Source organism: Pseudorca crassidens, chromosome 19 (genome assembly GCF_039906515.1).
Source record: "Pseudorca crassidens isolate mPseCra1 chromosome 19, mPseCra1.hap1, whole genome shotgun sequence".
In the NCBI taxonomy this organism is placed as follows: domain Eukaryota; kingdom Metazoa; phylum Chordata; class Mammalia; order Artiodactyla; family Delphinidae; genus Pseudorca; species Pseudorca crassidens.
The window spans coordinates 18226547-18243169 of record NC_090314.1 but is presented as its reverse complement, the minus strand read 5'-3'; the positions used below and the strand labels follow the sequence as shown (position 1 = coordinate 18243169).

General features: G+C 51.0%; 1 protein-coding gene across 9 annotated transcripts in view; it reads right to left on the bottom strand.

Annotated features, from left to right (window-relative positions):
• Positions 1–10909: 10909 nt before the first annotated feature.
• The window catches only part of MYO18A (myosin XVIIIA), a 95503-nt gene continuing 89789 nt past the window's right edge, over positions 10910–16623 (bottom strand). For 6 of the 9 annotated variants that reach the window (XM_067714586.1, XM_067714587.1, XM_067714593.1 and 3 more), the window contains one exon: positions 10910–12302. In XM_067714586.1, coding sequence (XP_067570687.1) covers positions 12158–12302 — 145 coding nt within the window. In that variant the 3' untranslated portion in view covers positions 10910–12157. Of the gene's footprint in view, positions 12303–13925; positions 15268–16623 lie in introns of those variants that run through there. The other 3 variants (XM_067714588.1, XM_067714591.1, XM_067714585.1) reach the window with 2 other exon arrangements.

Genomic DNA, 16623 nt, shown 5'->3' with positions numbered 1-16623 from the left:
TATCTGTGAACAAAACAGAAATCTCTACTCTTGTGGTGTTTACAGTTCAGTGAGGAGAGGACATGTTAATAATACGTATAAATAAATTGTATTGTACATTAGAGGGTGACAAGTGCATTGGGGATAAAACAGAGCAGAATGGGGAAGGTAGAGAATGCTGGGGGAGGGGCTGCCCTTTTCAATGGTGGTCAGGGTAGGACTCATTGAGGAGGAGGCATTTGAGCAGACTTGGAGGAGAGGGAGTGCACCATGCAGATACCTGGAGGTCTGTAAGAGAATGTGGTAAATTGTAAAGCAAGGTACCGTGTTATTACTGAGAGAGAGAAAAATGCAGTACAGAGAGGGATCAGTGTAAGATCCTGCCAGCTCCCAAGCTGGCAAAGTTGGGGAGGAAGGATGTTGGGAACCTCTCTCTCCCTCTCATTCCATGGCTGCCCGCAGCTCCCTCTGCTCCTGCTTCTCTCAGTGCCACCCTCCTCCCCCAGCCAGCTGCAGCTCCCCTTCCAAAATATCCAGTCTTATTCAGCTTGCCGGTGACAGCTAAAGGAGGGGACAAGTGTCTAGAGGAGGCTGAGAAAGGACAAGTGGGGGATGCTGACAAGCCCTGCCTGGGCTGGCAAAGTCTCTTTAGAAATGAGCCAGTGTGTCCTAGAAACAGAGTGCAAGCAAGGGCAGGGGCAGGGGCGTGTGGGGTGGGACGGGTGTGTGTGGGAGGGATGAGGTCAGGGAAGAGTGGAGAGAAACAGGAATTGGATAAGAAGAGACTGGCAATGTGCAGGCCAAGAAGGCAGGTGAGGACCTGCAGGGGTGCTGCACACAACCCAAGTGGGAGGAACTGAGCATTTCTTACTGAGCGTGGGATGGGGTCATAGAGGGGAAGAAGGGATGTAGGAGATAGAGTCTGTGGATATGGAGAAGAGGACTAGACATTGTAGATGGGCTCGGAGGACAACCTGAGGGTTTTGGTAACTTTGAAGGATTTGCCAAGCAGACCCACCAGCGTTATCTCCCTGCCTACCTTCTGCTTGAGTGTGGCCAGGCATCCACTTTCAGGCCGACCCTACCTACCTTCAAGATGGGAGAAAATCAAAATAAATCAGGCAGGCAATAAGAGACCTCTGGAAGGGCAACTGGGGTCCTCACAGGCTGCAGGGGAGAGATAAGGGCAGCGAAGAGAAAGAGGCGGGCATGGTTGCCAACCAGACTAAGGAAAACAGAGGCAGGCTCAAAATAGATTGGGGTTGGGGGAGGGAGGAGAGGCAGCCCAGAAAAGAAGGGAAAGCAGAGGCAATCGATGCCATTGCGACTCTGACCCAATTCTTCATTTCTCAGCCTCATCATCTGAAAAATTAGGGGGTGATGGGGAAAAAGGGAAAGACTGAGGAGAGTCAGGGGAAAGTAATTTGAGTCCTAAGGCCTAGGCAATTGTGGGGTACAAGTCAGTAATCCCAATGTGAAAAAGAGGAGGTATATGGTGTAGTCAGTACGAGTTAAACACTAACCAGAGTTTGGTATCCCAGGACAGGTTTAAGAGCTTAAGGAGTGTGATTGTAACTTGGAATGAGGTTCACCTGTCTAGCAAGGTAAGTGGCAGCAACAAGGACGAGTTAATCTGGGGGTACTAGGCTGGAGTGACTTGATGCTTGCATTTAACTTCTCAAAAGAGTGATTAAAGAGAATTTGGTTATTGGATATTCTATTTCAGTGGTGGGCTTCCCATGAAGCAAGAGGGATTTAGGTTAGAACTCGGGGAATCCATCCCACTAAGTAGATTTGTGAGATATTAAAACATGTACATAGCACTGCTTAGGGTATTCTTTCCTTGGAAATCTTTAAAACCGAGAAGCCCACCTATTTGGGTCTGTATAGTCTTGCCTGAAGGCCAGGACCTCCCAACAAATCTCTGGAAGACTTCTGGCTAGAGACGAGGTAGGGTCTGAGAAGAGATTCTGGGCAGGGAGAATGAATGTAAGCACCTTGGAGGAGAGGTGAGGCATAAGGCAGGCTGGATCTGTCAGGCAGGAAGAAGCAGCAGGGACAAGGGGCAGGAGTCTAACAAGCAGGACCCAGTGGCATTTACATAACTTTGAATAATGAATAAGCCCAGCTCTGGGGCTCCTAGTCAACATGCTCATCTGCATCTTTATTAGGCTTTATAAGTGATTCAGCTCCCTACCCTTTCCCCCCAGCCCCTGCCCAGCCTGCCCCAAGCATCGGGTAGTTGATTGCTCATTATTTTAGACTAGATTTGTTTCACCAACATTCAGTGAGGCATGGAGTGGGGGACACAGGAGGGAGGAATAAATCCAAAAGGCAGGTGGAGCGGAGGGGTAGGGGAACGAACAGAAGCAGCAGCCACAGGAAGGCAGGCAGACGGCTGCGAGCTAGGAACGTGGGCATAATTCTCTGAAATGCTCCTGAGGCCAGCATCTTCAGGAGAGGAAGGTTTCTTAGATTCCCCAAAATGTGCTGGGTTCAAGTCCCACTCAATCCCCTGTCTCCCTTACATCTGTTGCCAAGCCCCCAGCAGGCTTCTCTCTCAGCTCCAGTGCAGTGCTGAGCCACTTGAGCAGCCAGATGAAAACTGCCCCCAGGGAAGTTCTCACTTTTTCCTGAGGCAGGAATTTTGCTATTTTCATGAAAAAAAAAAAAAAAATCTACTATGCTTTGCAAGGCCAGAACAGGCACCAGGCATATATTAGGGGAGAAAGTGATAGGAACAGGCCTACGTGGTATGTGAATTTGTAGAGAAGGGAATGCTTGTGTCCATAGAGAGTTTCAGCCCATCTGGAAAGAAAAGCCTGGAAAAGATGGGCAGCCCTCGACTCCTCCAGGTAGGCATATTAGGGCCAACTGCTCTGGTCTACTGGCAGGAGGCAGAAGAAGTATTTAAGAGCCTGGACGAGGAGTTGGCAGGAAACTGGTAGGGGGAAAGGTAGAGCACTTCTCAACCCTGGCTGCACATTAAAACCATCAAGAGAGCTTTAAAAAATATGATGCTTGGGCCCCACCCAAGGCCAATTAAATCAGAATCCCCGAGGGAGAAGGCCTTGGGCACAGTAGTATTTCTTAAAAAGCTCCTCAATGATAGGACTTCCTTGGTAGTCCAGTCCTTCTACAGCAGGGGACATGGGTTCGATCCCTGGTTGGGGAACTAAGGTCCCACATGCCGTGCTGAGTGGCCAAAAAAAAACCTCCTCAATGTTGTTTGGATGCTGATTTGAACAAACTAACTTAAAAAAAATATATATATATATATATATATGTAAAATTTATTACATTATTAATATTTAAAATCAGGAAAATTTAAACACTGAATATTTGGTACTAAGGAGTTATTGATAATTTTTTTTAGGTGTGATAAGAGTATTGTGATTACATTTTAAGGAGTCATTTTCTTTTCTTTGAGGGGTAGATACTAAACAAATATCTTCATTGTAACAAAGTGATATCATATCTGGGGTCTCCTTCAAAATAATCCAAGGGAATGGGGAAGTGGGCCAGGTTCAAATGAAGCAAGATTCACTGTGTTGAAAATTGTTGAAGCTGTTTGGTGGATAAGGTTCATTATACTATGTTTTTTACTCTTTGTATACAAAACAAAAACAGTTCCTTGAGTGTTTCTATTATACAGCAAGGTGAGAACCCCAGAGCCAGGCATTCAGCTGGAAATGGGCCACCATGGCACCTCTGTGGGCACAACCGACTTTAAGGAGACCAGGTTTGTGGGACCCTAAATGATAGGTGAGAGCCCTGTCCTCCAACGCCCTAGGCTTCAGGCAGAGTCACAGGGACCACTTGTGAGGAACCAGAGCTGGCAGTCAGAGATGCACTGGGGGTGTCCAAAGGGCCCTTCAGGCTTCCTCCCCCACCCCAGCACAGCCTCTGGGGACTCAGGCTCTATGCACCAGGCCAGGAGGCTGGACCAAGGGGAGCCGCCTGCCTGCGGCACCCAGAGCAAGCAATCAGCCTGTCTCTTCTCTCTCAATCCCTGCCCTCTCTCGATTGACTCCACAGGAGCCAGGCCCCCATCTCAGCCGGCAACACCCCCTCCCCCCCGCAAGCCGTCACCACTGCTTCCCAGCGCTGTCACCCTCCCGACGGGCTCATCTGCCTCTGTCAGGGAACATTAGCCCAGCAGACTTCATCAAGGACGTGAGGGGAGGCTGAACACCAGTCCACAGAAGTATGGGCACCCAGGCAGCCACCCCCGGCGGCTGCCGGCAGAGCTGTCTGAGCTGCTGAGAGATTCGCGGGTAGCTTGATCTCATTTGCATATCACTTCTTTAACGAACACATTCACAAGAATCCCAAATTCTCAGTTTTCTACTCTCACCGACAGATTGGATCTCCTCACACTTGTCCCTGACACGGATCAACCATTCCCACGTTCTCCACATGCTCTTGAGAAATAACTTCCCGCCCTGCCGAGGTGCAAGGTATTCCCTCCCCCACCCCGCCCCCCCCTCCGAACTCAGCCCCGCCCCCATAACTCAGCCCCGCCCCCGCCCCACCTCCACCGGAGCAACCACCAGCTCCACCATCGCGCTCAGCTTGGGGCTCGCTCTCTCTTCTCCGCTCCATTACCTTCCCCTGATGGCCTCTAGGGGCTGGGCAGGGGAGAGAGTTGGAGGGGGTCTATTGAAGAGATTTTTGGAATCTGTGCCTGCGTATCACCCGCTGCCATGAGTTATTTCAGCGCCGATGTTTGTCTCGAGCTGATTATTCCAACCCGAGAACAGGTGGAGCAGCCTGTGGTGGCTTATTCGTCAGCCAAGGCCATCTGTTCCCAACAAGCTGAGATTTGTAGCTGATTTCTACTGGGGAGCAAGGAGTGGGGGCGGGGAGGGAGATGAAGATCACCTCCAGGCCCCAGGAGACTTACTCCTCCCAGACCTTATGCGAGGTCTGAACCCCTAGTCCTCCCCTTCTAAAATCAATACCTTCTCATTTTCTCAGAGAACTCACCGGTCAGTTGACTCTCTGAAACAGCGAAAATACTTTTTCCTTAAGGGGCTAAACCTTCTTAGACGGAGTCAGGTATGAGAAGCAGGAATCCATTAGCTAGGCACAGTCTGGCCATTGGGTCATGTCCACCCTTACAGATCTTAAAAAAAAAAAAAGTATATAACCATAACACAAATATCCTAAATGACCTTCTTGACTCTCAGCTTCTCCTCACCCCACTCCACCACCGGTCCCTTCATCAACACGAGTCTCCTTGCCTAAACCTGTCACCTGCAGGGCTCCAGGCTGCATGGGAGGCCATGACTGGATCCTCTTATCTCCCCCTCCCCCACTGCTCCTCTCCCCTAAATACCCTGTTCAAGTTCCACCCTCCAATCTGTTCCTCTTCCAGCTTCCATTCTCAGCCATGCCAAGAGATGCCTGCTGCTTTAAGAATGGCTTTCCCTGAGCAAGGGATCTAAGCAGTTTCTAAGCAGCTTTGCCACATGGTTTACCCCTCCCCGCCCAGGGCTACTATTTCTATATATGCAATGCTGGGAAAGACGCTACTCTTATAGTCACACTAATATGACAATTGGGGGCCTTCTTTGGTGTTTGACACAGATACACATCTGTACTGACTTAAAAGAAAAATTGTATGAAAACTTTATTACAAGCACAGATATTTCATCTAGAATCCCACACCCCCAAACAAAGCTATTTCTATTTTTCAGCAGTCTCATCTAACGTTTATCTATTTATCTGTTTTCACATGTACTTTTGTTATGTGTACATGTTCCCTTAAGAACCCATTCAAAGAGCTTAAGACTGCTTCACTTTCGAGTTGGTTCTCTAGGCTTATTTTGCCAGTGCCTGGGAGCGGAAGCTCCTTTTCTCCTCTTAAATCCTGTCCAGTGGCTCAGTATGTGGTTCACTGGAAAGACAAGCCCCCACAGATGAGCTCCTGGACCCTCAAAAGCAGGCCATGGACCTGTGCTTCTAGTGCAGAACCTTCCAGGGCAGTGCCACTCACTAGGGTCAATCTCCCTTGCTCTCCAGAGGACACTATTCCTGTGGGGGCCAGAAGCAGCCCTTAAGCAAGGGTGCCAACCTGTAACTGATGCCAGTCCCCAGGATTAAATATAAGCCACGAGGCCTATTTCATCATGTACAGTTTCATATTTGCCTCGTCATCAGTTGTTGACCTGTCTTTCAAAGAGGTAAAATTTCTGAAGCTATTGGCTGTATTCCCGTACCAGGATTTTTTTTTTTTTAATTCTCCACTTTCAAATTCCCTAGTGTCCTTTCTTCCGCAAATCCTTTTGCTTCTTTTTCTAATCTAGTCAGATCGTAGATGTGGCACAAAACATATAAAAATTTATTAAAATGTGGAAACTCTTTGACTCTTAAACCACCGCAAATATAATTTGCCTGGATGGTGTCAAAACTTAATATCCTTTTTGAGGTTGTTTTTTTTTTTTTCCATACTGTCATAGCTGACTTTTGATATCTAAAGCAAATTCTATCCACGCATTTAAGTATTCCGCTGGGAGATTTATGTCACTGACTTCAATTGCAAAGCACACATCCTTTTCGGAATCTCCCTCATGTACATGACCCATCACTGGGGCTGACGCTACAGAAGATTCAAGTTCTCTGTAAAATTCCTTCTAAATAAATCTAGCATCCTTGTTAACTTCAAAATGGCTCCTGCTCTGGAAATCACTCCTCCCAGATCAGATCCCAGAGAATGGTCTGGATTGTTCCATTGTACTGTAATGAAATTAGATTGAGGTGAATAGAGCCTAAAATACGCATTCCAGGCCATGTGGAACTGTTATTCATGTTGTTGGCACCGTTGTTGAAACACAAATGTGATCATGTATGGGGGATGCTCTGAGAATTGTTAAGGAGCAACACAAACGTGAGGTTGACATTCCCCCCCCCCAAAATTGTCAAGAAGTGCTTCCTTCCTAAGGGCAGGCCTTGGTGAATACCAGGCACACAGTGATTTGAGATGAGGATCATGACAGCAATTCTTGGCCTTCTCGCCTCCCCCTTCACCCTCTGACAAGGCCAGAGTAGCTCAAAGACGCCTGGCCAGTTGCTGGAACCAAGCTGAGGACCCTGCTAGGCCGGATGTCACCTCTCTGGGCCTGTTTCCTCACGGGGACAATGATACTTCACTGAGTTGTGATAAAGGTTAAATGAGATGTAGGCAAAGTGTGTAAGCACTGGGGACATAAGTAGGTGCTCACCATGGTTATATTGATTTTGTCCTCCTCATCCTCTGGGTCACTACTGACAGGCCGGGCAGGCCCCTCAGCCCCAGTTGCTACACAGCTTCAGCTCCTGCTGAGGACTTCCAGTAGCCCTTAAAAGGGCGGGGAACAGTATCGTCGGGTTGCTGCGCGAGGAGACCTGTCCTTATGCTTCTGGAATCCTTCAAGGGCAACGCCGACGGGCTCGGCCCTGTCACAGGCTCAAGGACCTTTTAAGGGGCATGGCTTCCGGGAAGAGCGCGGGGGCGGGTGGGGGACGGGGCGGGGAACCTCCAGACGGAGGCGGAGCCAGAGGTTCCGTGCTCCGGAGGCCGAGGTCATGCAAATGAGATATGAATATGCTAATACGCCCGGGTTCCCAGTGAACCGGAGGGTGCTTGCCTGGCCAGGCAGAACCAGCCCGGAAAAAGGAAAGGAATTGAAGAGGACGCGGAGGCGCGTGGGGCTGCTGGACGGAACCAAGCCCAGACAGCCCTCGCGCTGGGAGAAGACGTCTGTCTTCTCCCGGCCCCACTTGCGCCACCCATCGGTCCCCTCCGGCTCCTCACCAAGGGTGATAAAAAGGTGGGGGTGAGAGGTTCTGTTGGCAGCATTGAGGGGCTCTGTCCGAACCTAGGATCCAAAAGATTCTTGCCAGCAATTCCACCTTGTTTTACAGATGGGGAAACTGAGGCCCAAGCGGTCAAGGCTCTTCTCCAAGGTCTCAGTGCTAGCGGCAGAAGCGCTCAGTTTAGCAGGTTTTATTCGTCTGGTTTTGTTTTGCTTCCACTAGGGTCGGGGGACACCACTTGGTAGGTGAAAGAAGCAGCAGCCCCAAACGTGGCAGAACTTGGTACATTACTAAGCATGTCCTGGACTGCCCACCAGGCTGGAGGATTTAGAAAAGAAGACTTCCTGGGGAAAGATGAAAGGCGTTGGGGGTGGCAGCCAGTAGCAGTAGCAGGCAAGTACAAATGATCATAGACTGGTCTGGAATACGTTGCTATGTAAAAAGTGTCGCAGCTTCCCTGAGAACCAGCTCAGAGGAAATGAAAGGGGAACAGAAAGGATTAGGGTTAGATTTAAGGCAGCACTTTCTCCCAGGGGTGATAATGGGGCCCTTTCTTCAATGACCAAGGAAGGTTGTGGACTCACCCTGTCCCTCCCACTTCTGAGGCCTTTGGGAATCCATCTCCCTCCAGTCCCACACGGGCCTGTTTGGAGGACAGGAGTGAATGATTGACTTTGAAAAGTCCCCATCACTCAGGTAGGAGATCCTTCGCCTGGATGGGCCTCCTGGGCTCTTTGCTGAGGGTGAGGACAGCAGACGGATGCGCTGGCTCCAGGGCCCTGGGTGGGGAGAAGCAGCAGTCATGGCATCTCTTGCAACACACTCCCTGCCAAATGGATTCAAATTGGCTTGGATATGAACATATGATTAAAGGAGAGGCGCGATTCATTTATCAGGAGAGATTAAAGAGCAGCATCTGCGCAGCCTAGCTGGGGGACAATTAAGGAGCAAATTGCTAAGTGTCTGTGCCACCAGGCATGGGGGTGGGGCATGGGGGAAGGGCAACTGGGATCATCTGCCAAGAGGACACAGGACAAAAGGAGGTAGTTCGGGAGTCACCATGTGCTGCTGTCGTCTCTGGGCACAGACTGGGCACCATGCGGAGCCTCACAGGGTCCCCCCCTCCCAATGCCTCTTATCCAGGATTCAGAGCAATCCTGAGGGTCTGAGATTAGAGAGGAAAATCTAGCGAGGCGGCTTTGAGCGTGGCACAGGGACAGATTTGCTGCCTGTTTTGTGGGAATCACTTACATTTTAGGGACCAGAGCGACCATGAGTGCACAGGTGAGGGCAGGAGCTTATAGAGCTCTGAAGGCATACCCCAAACGAAGATGGGCTCTGATGGCCTTGCAGGTCCCTGGACTTCCCTGAGGAGTTTGTGCAGAGGGAATTGACTTCCTCCCAGCCTGGAGCCCAGAATGCTGGCCGAAGGCCTTTTGCTGAAGCTTGGAGAAGTGTTGGTCATGTGAGGTGATGTCCAGCTTCCCCAGACAGCCTGTGGAGTTCCCTGCCACCGCCTCTATTTCCCAGCCTCAGGGCCTTTGCTCAAGTTCTCCTTTCTTCCCAGCACACCTATCCCAGCAATATCTACCTGTGGAAGTGCTATCCTTTCTTCAAGCCCCAGCTCAAAATACCAGCCCCTTTTAGAAGCCTTCCCAGTCCCTCCCCACCCTCTCTCAGTGAGAGTGTCTCCCCTCATAACTTGCCCAAGCAACTTCTTTGTCCTTTTATGTCTCATGTAATTATTTCCAAAGGGATCTGCCCTAACCCTAACACATGAGCCCCTGGAGGACAAACACTATGATGTACTCCTTTCTACTCACCCAAAGCTTGCACATATTAGATCAGACACACATATTTTTTGTGTTTAACTCCTCCACTAGAATATCCGCTTCTTGAAGGAAGGGACCTCACCCATCCCCAGCACTTAGAAAAGTGCCTAGACCATAGCGGCAGTTATGAAATATTTGACTGTTGAGTGAATGAGCAGATGAATAACACATATTTTCCGACTTGAACAAAGCCCTCCGCCCCAGGGAAGGCTATTAGAGGTTGATGCTGGGACTTTCTATCAATAATTAACCAAAGGCCTGAGTCAGTGTGGGTGAGCAGAGTTGGGATCTTGTCTGTAGGTAGCAGGGACTTTTGTCACACTAGTTCCTGGGAGGAAAAAAGTGCACCGAGCTATCTGAAAGCAGGAGTAAAAGATGTGAGTGACAGAACTGAACATGAGGAGCCAGCAGTTTAGAAAAAAAGTGACTTCACTTTGACTGCCTTCTCTATTCCACCTTGGGGGCAGCTTCTTTTGTTCAAGGTGCAGCCACTTCACACTTCTCTCCCATTCATTTTGGGGATGACATTTCCCCCTCTTTCCCTTTCTTGCCCCTTTCTGGGTGGGTGACATCACCAGAGCGTCAGCATCAGGCCTGTCTGATCCCCTTTCTTGCCTACCTGTCCAAACCAGAGGAGCCTGATCGGCCAGCTGTAAATACTTCATGCACGCAGGGATTATAACTGGTCACATTACAGAAGGTAGAGGAGGAGGAGGAGGGAGTCATTTGTTTCTTGCCCACTGCCTCTCAGCTGTCAGTGAGGGAACCACGTGTGGACTGGGGCATGAAGGCGGAGACTGAGCAGCGTGGAGAAGCCGGCAAGCCCAGCCTATTCAAGTTGCCCCGTGGCCAATGGGGTTGGAGGACAGAGAGAGTTCTGCCAAGTGTTGATCAGAAAGTCATCTTTGGGATGACTAAACTTAAAAAAAAAGAGAGAGAGAGAGAGGAGATAGGATCTCTGTAATTGGCAAGATTTAACAATCAGAGGGACCTCAACATTCCCAAGTGGAGGCCAGGGTAGGCCAAGGCCTGGACGGCTCTGCCAACCTGAATTACAATCCACGGGCTCTTAAAATAAAAGGTGGGGTTTGTGTCTTCCTTGACCAGCCCTCTCATCCACTGCCTCCGCCTGCTCCAGAGGACCTGCCAAGCTCTCTGAGCAGCATTGGTCTGATGTGGGAGCAGGTCAGGGATGAGGGTGATTCCCCCAGGTCCCCACCAGGGTCCTCACTCTGCTCCCCTGTGACCACCCCTGGACTTTACCTGAGCCTGAAGGAACAGGCAGGAAAATTGGCAGAGCCAGGAGAAGAAGGACATTTATTTCCATACATCAGGTAAGCGGGGAAGAGAGCACAGCCCAATGAGTACAAACCAATTGCAGGAGAGAAGGGGAGACAGCAGATGGGAGCGGCACCAGGCACTGCCCTTGGGCCCCCGTCTGGTGGTGTTGGTGGGATGATCTTTAGGGTGGGAGCTGGGACTGTCAGTCTGCATGTTGTCATGTCTGGGATAAGTGTGTGTGGGCAGGGCGACTGGAAGAAGAAAAATGACTCAGGCTTAGGACACAGGGTGAGGACTCGCATCTAATACACACCAGTACCGACCAAAGCTTCCATCTTCAGTTTTTCTGACCACAAGCCCTCAACCCAAGGCCTTCCCTCTCAAGCTGAGCTTGTGATCCAGGCAACTTGGACAGAGGGGGAGGGAGGCAGTGCTTGGATAAGCCCTGAATTGGCATTAGGTGGAATGGGTTTACTCTTCAATGGGTCATTGCACTTAACACACTGATGAGACAAAGAAGGGTAGGGGCTAGAAGTTCTGGCTGGTACAGATGCACCCCCGTCTGTGTAGGCCTGCTCAGCTCGAACCCAGAAGCACCTGAGAGCCCCTCCCCACACGGACTCTTAAGAACCTGGGCCCAGCTCTGCTCACGGGTCTCTCCAGCTGCACAGAGAAAGGACTGCTCTCTTAAGAGTAAAGATGAAGCTGAGGTTCCCCTAGTCATTCCCGGTGCGGGGAGGCGGGCCAGCTGCCACCACAGCCCCCTCCCCCTCTCAGGGATGCAGCTGTGATGGAGAGGTTGGGTATTTAAATTAAAAAGTAGTAAGACAGCAGGCACTGAGAAGAGAAAGCCCTCCCCCAAGTCATGGGGAAGGAATTGCTGTTCCCACCCCAAACTCCTCCCCATGGACCCAGCAACCCGAGAATGTCCCAGTAGGCAATCTGTCCACCGTCCCTGAGCGGGGGGAGGGGGCTGAGATGGAGGTCAACTTGCCGGCTCTATGCAGTGCCAAGCCACTTGCCATCCACGGTGGCCCAAGGCAGGAGCAGAAAGTTCTCTTTTCAGAACTGCTCTTCCCTCCACCTCTTCCACGTGGAAACGTCAGATACCCGCAGCCTGGGAAGCCCCCTGACCGTAGAGGGTCGGGTGTTTCCCATGCAGATCAGCAGTCAGGTGGGGGAGACCCGTGCCCCGCCATTTCCCGGGAGAGGTGCCGTGGCAGCAGTAGCCCGTGGGTGGGAGGGGTGCACACCACTCCCCTGGGCTATGCGTTGGTCTCTGTCTGCTTGGCCTCTGTGTCGCTGTCACTCAGATAGTTGTGGGAGTATCGGGGCCTGGAGGTGCTGTCGAGCGGGTCGTGCTCATCATCTGACCGGTCAGGGGCAAGGGACTTCCAGTAGCTGGTGGGGCTGCAGGGAGAGAGGAATGAGGTCACAGAGGAAGGATGCTCTTTACCTTCCGCACCAAAGCCTTTGGTCCTGGGGAGGCCCCCCAAACCCTGTCACAAATTGAGAAGTAGAAGACTTCCCTAGCTTCCCCAGAAGATACTCAGAGTAGTAAGAGAAAGGAGCACATTGTTTTGACTCTGAAACCTTTTACAACTCCGAGGAAAGCAATGCTGAAGAGCAGTGGGTCTCGAACTTGAATGTGCATAAGAATTGGCTGCAAGATCCCCGGGTTCTTCCCCTGAGAAGTTTTGATTTGCTAGCTCTTGGGTGGAACCCAGGAATTCTGCATTTTCAACTCCCTCCCCAGAAGATTCTGATACAGGCAGTCCATGGACTGCATTGACTTGGAGACTGCAGGTCTGGTGATTACACGACTACAACCTGTCTTAGTAAAGTTCCTCCCAAAAAGATTCCTTCTAAGAAGGATGGGCTTTCCCCATTGAATACTCCCAGATCATAACCCTTCTTCCTGATCAGATTTTCCTAAGGCCGGAGAGAGTTTCTGCCCTTGACCATGATATCATCTACTCACAAGGAATAGAGACTCAGGATGTAGGAGCTGGTTAAGACCTCTGTTTCAGGGTGGCATAGTCATCCCTTTCTTGGTACCATAATCCAACCCCAAGGCTTTCATCAGGCCAGTGGGAGCCTCTCGCTCTCCCCTGACCAAGATATGAAGAAGCATTACTCCCTGGATGGAGCAGACTCATGGCGTTGAGCATGGATGGGATCTCATTTCCACCTCTAGTCACCTTCTCTTTTCTTTCTTTTCCAAAGTCTTAGAGCAGCCTTCCCCTGCCCCTCCCACCTCCACTGCCTCTGCCAGTCCAAGTGCACTGTAATTTCAGCAATGTTGGAGAAAATGCAGCCCGGGGTGGCTCCACCCCTACCAGTGCCCTGCACTCAATGGGCCCCTCCCTGCCCAGTGAGCTCAGGAACACAGCCCTGCTTCCAGATCCTAGAGAGCTTCTGCTAGGATAAACAGGAATCCTGTGATCCCACTGTCTACAATTCTGATTTAAGAATCTGAGGAAGGCCCTTGTTTACTAGCGCTTTCAAAGTTCTTCTATCTCCAAACCAAAAGAGGAGGACACAGCGTTCTGCAAGAAAGAACCACATGCTCAGGTTTTCCAACTGTGTTGAAGAAAGGATTTCATCACTGAGTATTTCCTGTGATGTGAGACACTGTCTTAGGCACTCTGGATGTGCTATCTTATTCTTCACCACATGAAATGGCATGAGGAAGCTGGTTCAAAGAGACGAAGCACCTTGCCCAAGGTCACACAGCCTGTGTGTAAATCTGAACCTGGGACCTTAGACCTCAAAGCCTTTTGATGACTCCACCTTGCTGCCAGACCGCTGACCTGAGGAGAAAACCAGATGAAACCTGCATTCTCCCCACTGGCCTGGGCAAGAGCCCAGGGGGTGTGTAAAGACAGGTCTCTCTTTCTCTCTCCCTGGGGAGATGGAACAGTCTGATAGAAGAGCTTGTTCAATTATGCAAAACGGTTTAGGAATGGGGCAGTGTGGTTAATAGTTATCGTATTTCTCATGAACGAATTACCATTTTTAAAGGAATCAGAATAGCACAGAACACATTTAATATAAACTAGTCTGAACATAAATGAGTTTTACTTTGATGGGCCAAAGGCACTTAAGGACTCTGGGACGTCTCAGGGACAGAATTATAAAGCTCAATGATGACTGTGCAACATAGAAAAAACTGGGGTTATTTTAGCTTTTGGATTGTTTTTGAATTGTGAATTAGCGGGAGCCTGATTTTATTTTCATTTTTTTAGACAGAACTTCTGGGCACCCAATGCTAAGGTCTGCTGTTGGGCAAAGGAAGGAATGGCTCTGTGGAAAGACAGTGGGGTTATTTTGTGGGGAGAGGGGGGGTGAGGCAGGTGCCAGGGCTGGGACCCGGATGCAAATGGGGTGCTCCTTTCCATCCTCCCACCTCTCCTCAGAGCGGAGCTGCAGACCCCACTTCCATATTCCTGTGCCGGCCAGGCAGACACCTGGATGAACGACAGCTGGGTTTCAACACTGTTCCGTCCAGATGCTGGGTGCAGTGGCAGAGGCAGCCGGGAACGCTAAATGCCACGCCTTTCTCCCCTGCTCTGTGCAGCCACGAGACACCCCTGCTCCCACCCTGGGTGCTCTTTAGCCAGCTTCCTTTGCGGCTTCTACAGGCACAGCTGTCAGAGAGTCAACAGCAGGCAGCTGGCCCCCTTCCCGGGGGCAAGAGTCAGGGCTGCAATGCGAACATTTTAACCACATTGTTTCAAAAGCTTTCCTCCTCACAAGCCAGCGTCTCCTGCTCAACACGGTCACAAACGATTTGGTGCATAAGCTAATTCCCACTGGGCGAGCAGCCCCCTCCCCTTGCCTTTGCTACGGATGCTTTCAGTGTTCTGCATGCTTGCAGAGCCCCATCACCGGGTGGGAAGTTAAACTGCCCCCACTCTTGGCAGTTTATTCACCCCAAGCCAGTTCACGCGGAGTCCAACTAGGTCCTCCCTCCCCTGGACCTTCTCTGCCAGCTCTGTACTGGGTGGCTAGCTTCTGGCTTGGTGCCCACTCTGGCCGCAGTGAATCCAATCCTTGCTGGAGGTGGCAGTGTGTAGGGTTTCAGGACTACTCCTGTTTTCCTGGTGGACAAGAACTGTGCTGGTGGCTGAGGGAAGAAACAGGCTTTCTGTGTTCTTGTTCTTGCTGGGTCAAGGGTGATGACGGGCTGAGTCACTGGGGTCTGAAATCCACCAGTTGCTGGTCGGTGTGGGATGGCCTGCCTAGGCCCACATCTCCCTCTTCAGGTACTGGTACCGTGCTCAGAAGGGCCTGGCCCTCTCTGCTTTCCAAACCTCCTCCCATGGCCCATCAGCTGACTTCCCGTGCTAGGGGAGCAGGGCACTCAGCAGGGCTGCGGAAGGAAGGGCTGAGATGGTAGACACAATATTATGACCCCTGCCTTTTCTCACTGTGTACTGACAACAGCTCCCTAGTGCAACTGAGATGCTTCCTACTCTTCCCAGAGCATCCTGCAACCATCTGCCACGTGGAGGGAGTGACAGAGCAGGGGTAAGCCCAAGGGCTTGGTTTCTGAGCCGCTCAGCGCCCACAGAATCTGAGTTGGCCATGAGCCTGGTCTGGGTTCAAGTTCCACCTCCCCCATACCATCCCCTCAATCCCATCCCATCACCATCTCCAAATAGCTGCAGGTAACATTCACTTCCATGGGCTCCATTCCTTAAAACAAAACTGGTCCCTTTTGGTAGAACCCTGCCCAAGCTGACAGTGTGCTTGGGCAGCTGCTCCACTGCACAAGAGGCCCACTAGCACGCGACAGGTGTGTGTGTTAGTTCATGCATCTAGGAAACATTGCCCGTGCCCCAGGGGCCTGCGCTCTGGGGTCATACCTCCTGAGAAGCAGCAAGCTTGCCCTGGGAGGGTACCATGCCAAAAACAACTTCACATAACCAGGGTGATCCAAATGTCACCGCCCACCAGGGAAACTGGCAACAATAGTATTCCTGTGAGTCAGTCTTCGCCTTTCTTCCAAGTGGGGGTGTGGGCATAAAGGGCCTAACAGCTAGATCTCCCTCCCACAGGGAGAAGGCTGGGGGAGGCAGGAGAGCCAGGAGGGGGCTGTCACTCAGCAGCTGCTAATTTCTATTCATTAAAACTTTACAAGATGAGCTGAGATGAGGTGACGCTCATGTGTGGGCTTCGGGTAGGAGGGGTGGGGAGCGAGTCAGGCATCTCCAGGTCTGCTGCAGGGTGCGGTGATGTGGGTGCTGCAGCCCTGTAAGCCTTGCACTCTTAGGCTTGAGACGCATGCCAGAGAGGAGGGTGACATTGCAGGTGGGGGAGAGCTGAGCAAAAGGCCCCTTAACAGCTGATGGCCAGTGATGTACCAACCCACGCCCGGGGGTCAGCTAGAGCCCTTTCCTGGGCCCAGCATGTCAGGGTCATGGACGGAAGTTCCATACGGGTGCTGCCAGGCACACAGAGGAAACATTTTGCCCATGTGCTCCGCCTTGGGTCGTATGGAGGAGTAGTTGAGGGCAAGCTGAATAGACTCCATTCAGATCGTGGCAACATCACTTACCAGCTATGTAACCTTGGCAAATAACTTAACCTCCCTGAACCTCAGCTTCTTGTTCTATAAAATGGGGCTAATCAGACATTTGTTGTGGGGTTAGTGTGAGGATTAAGTGAATAAAATATGGCACGTATCTGGCGGGGGGTGGGGTGGGGGGTGGTCCCTGGCCCAGGG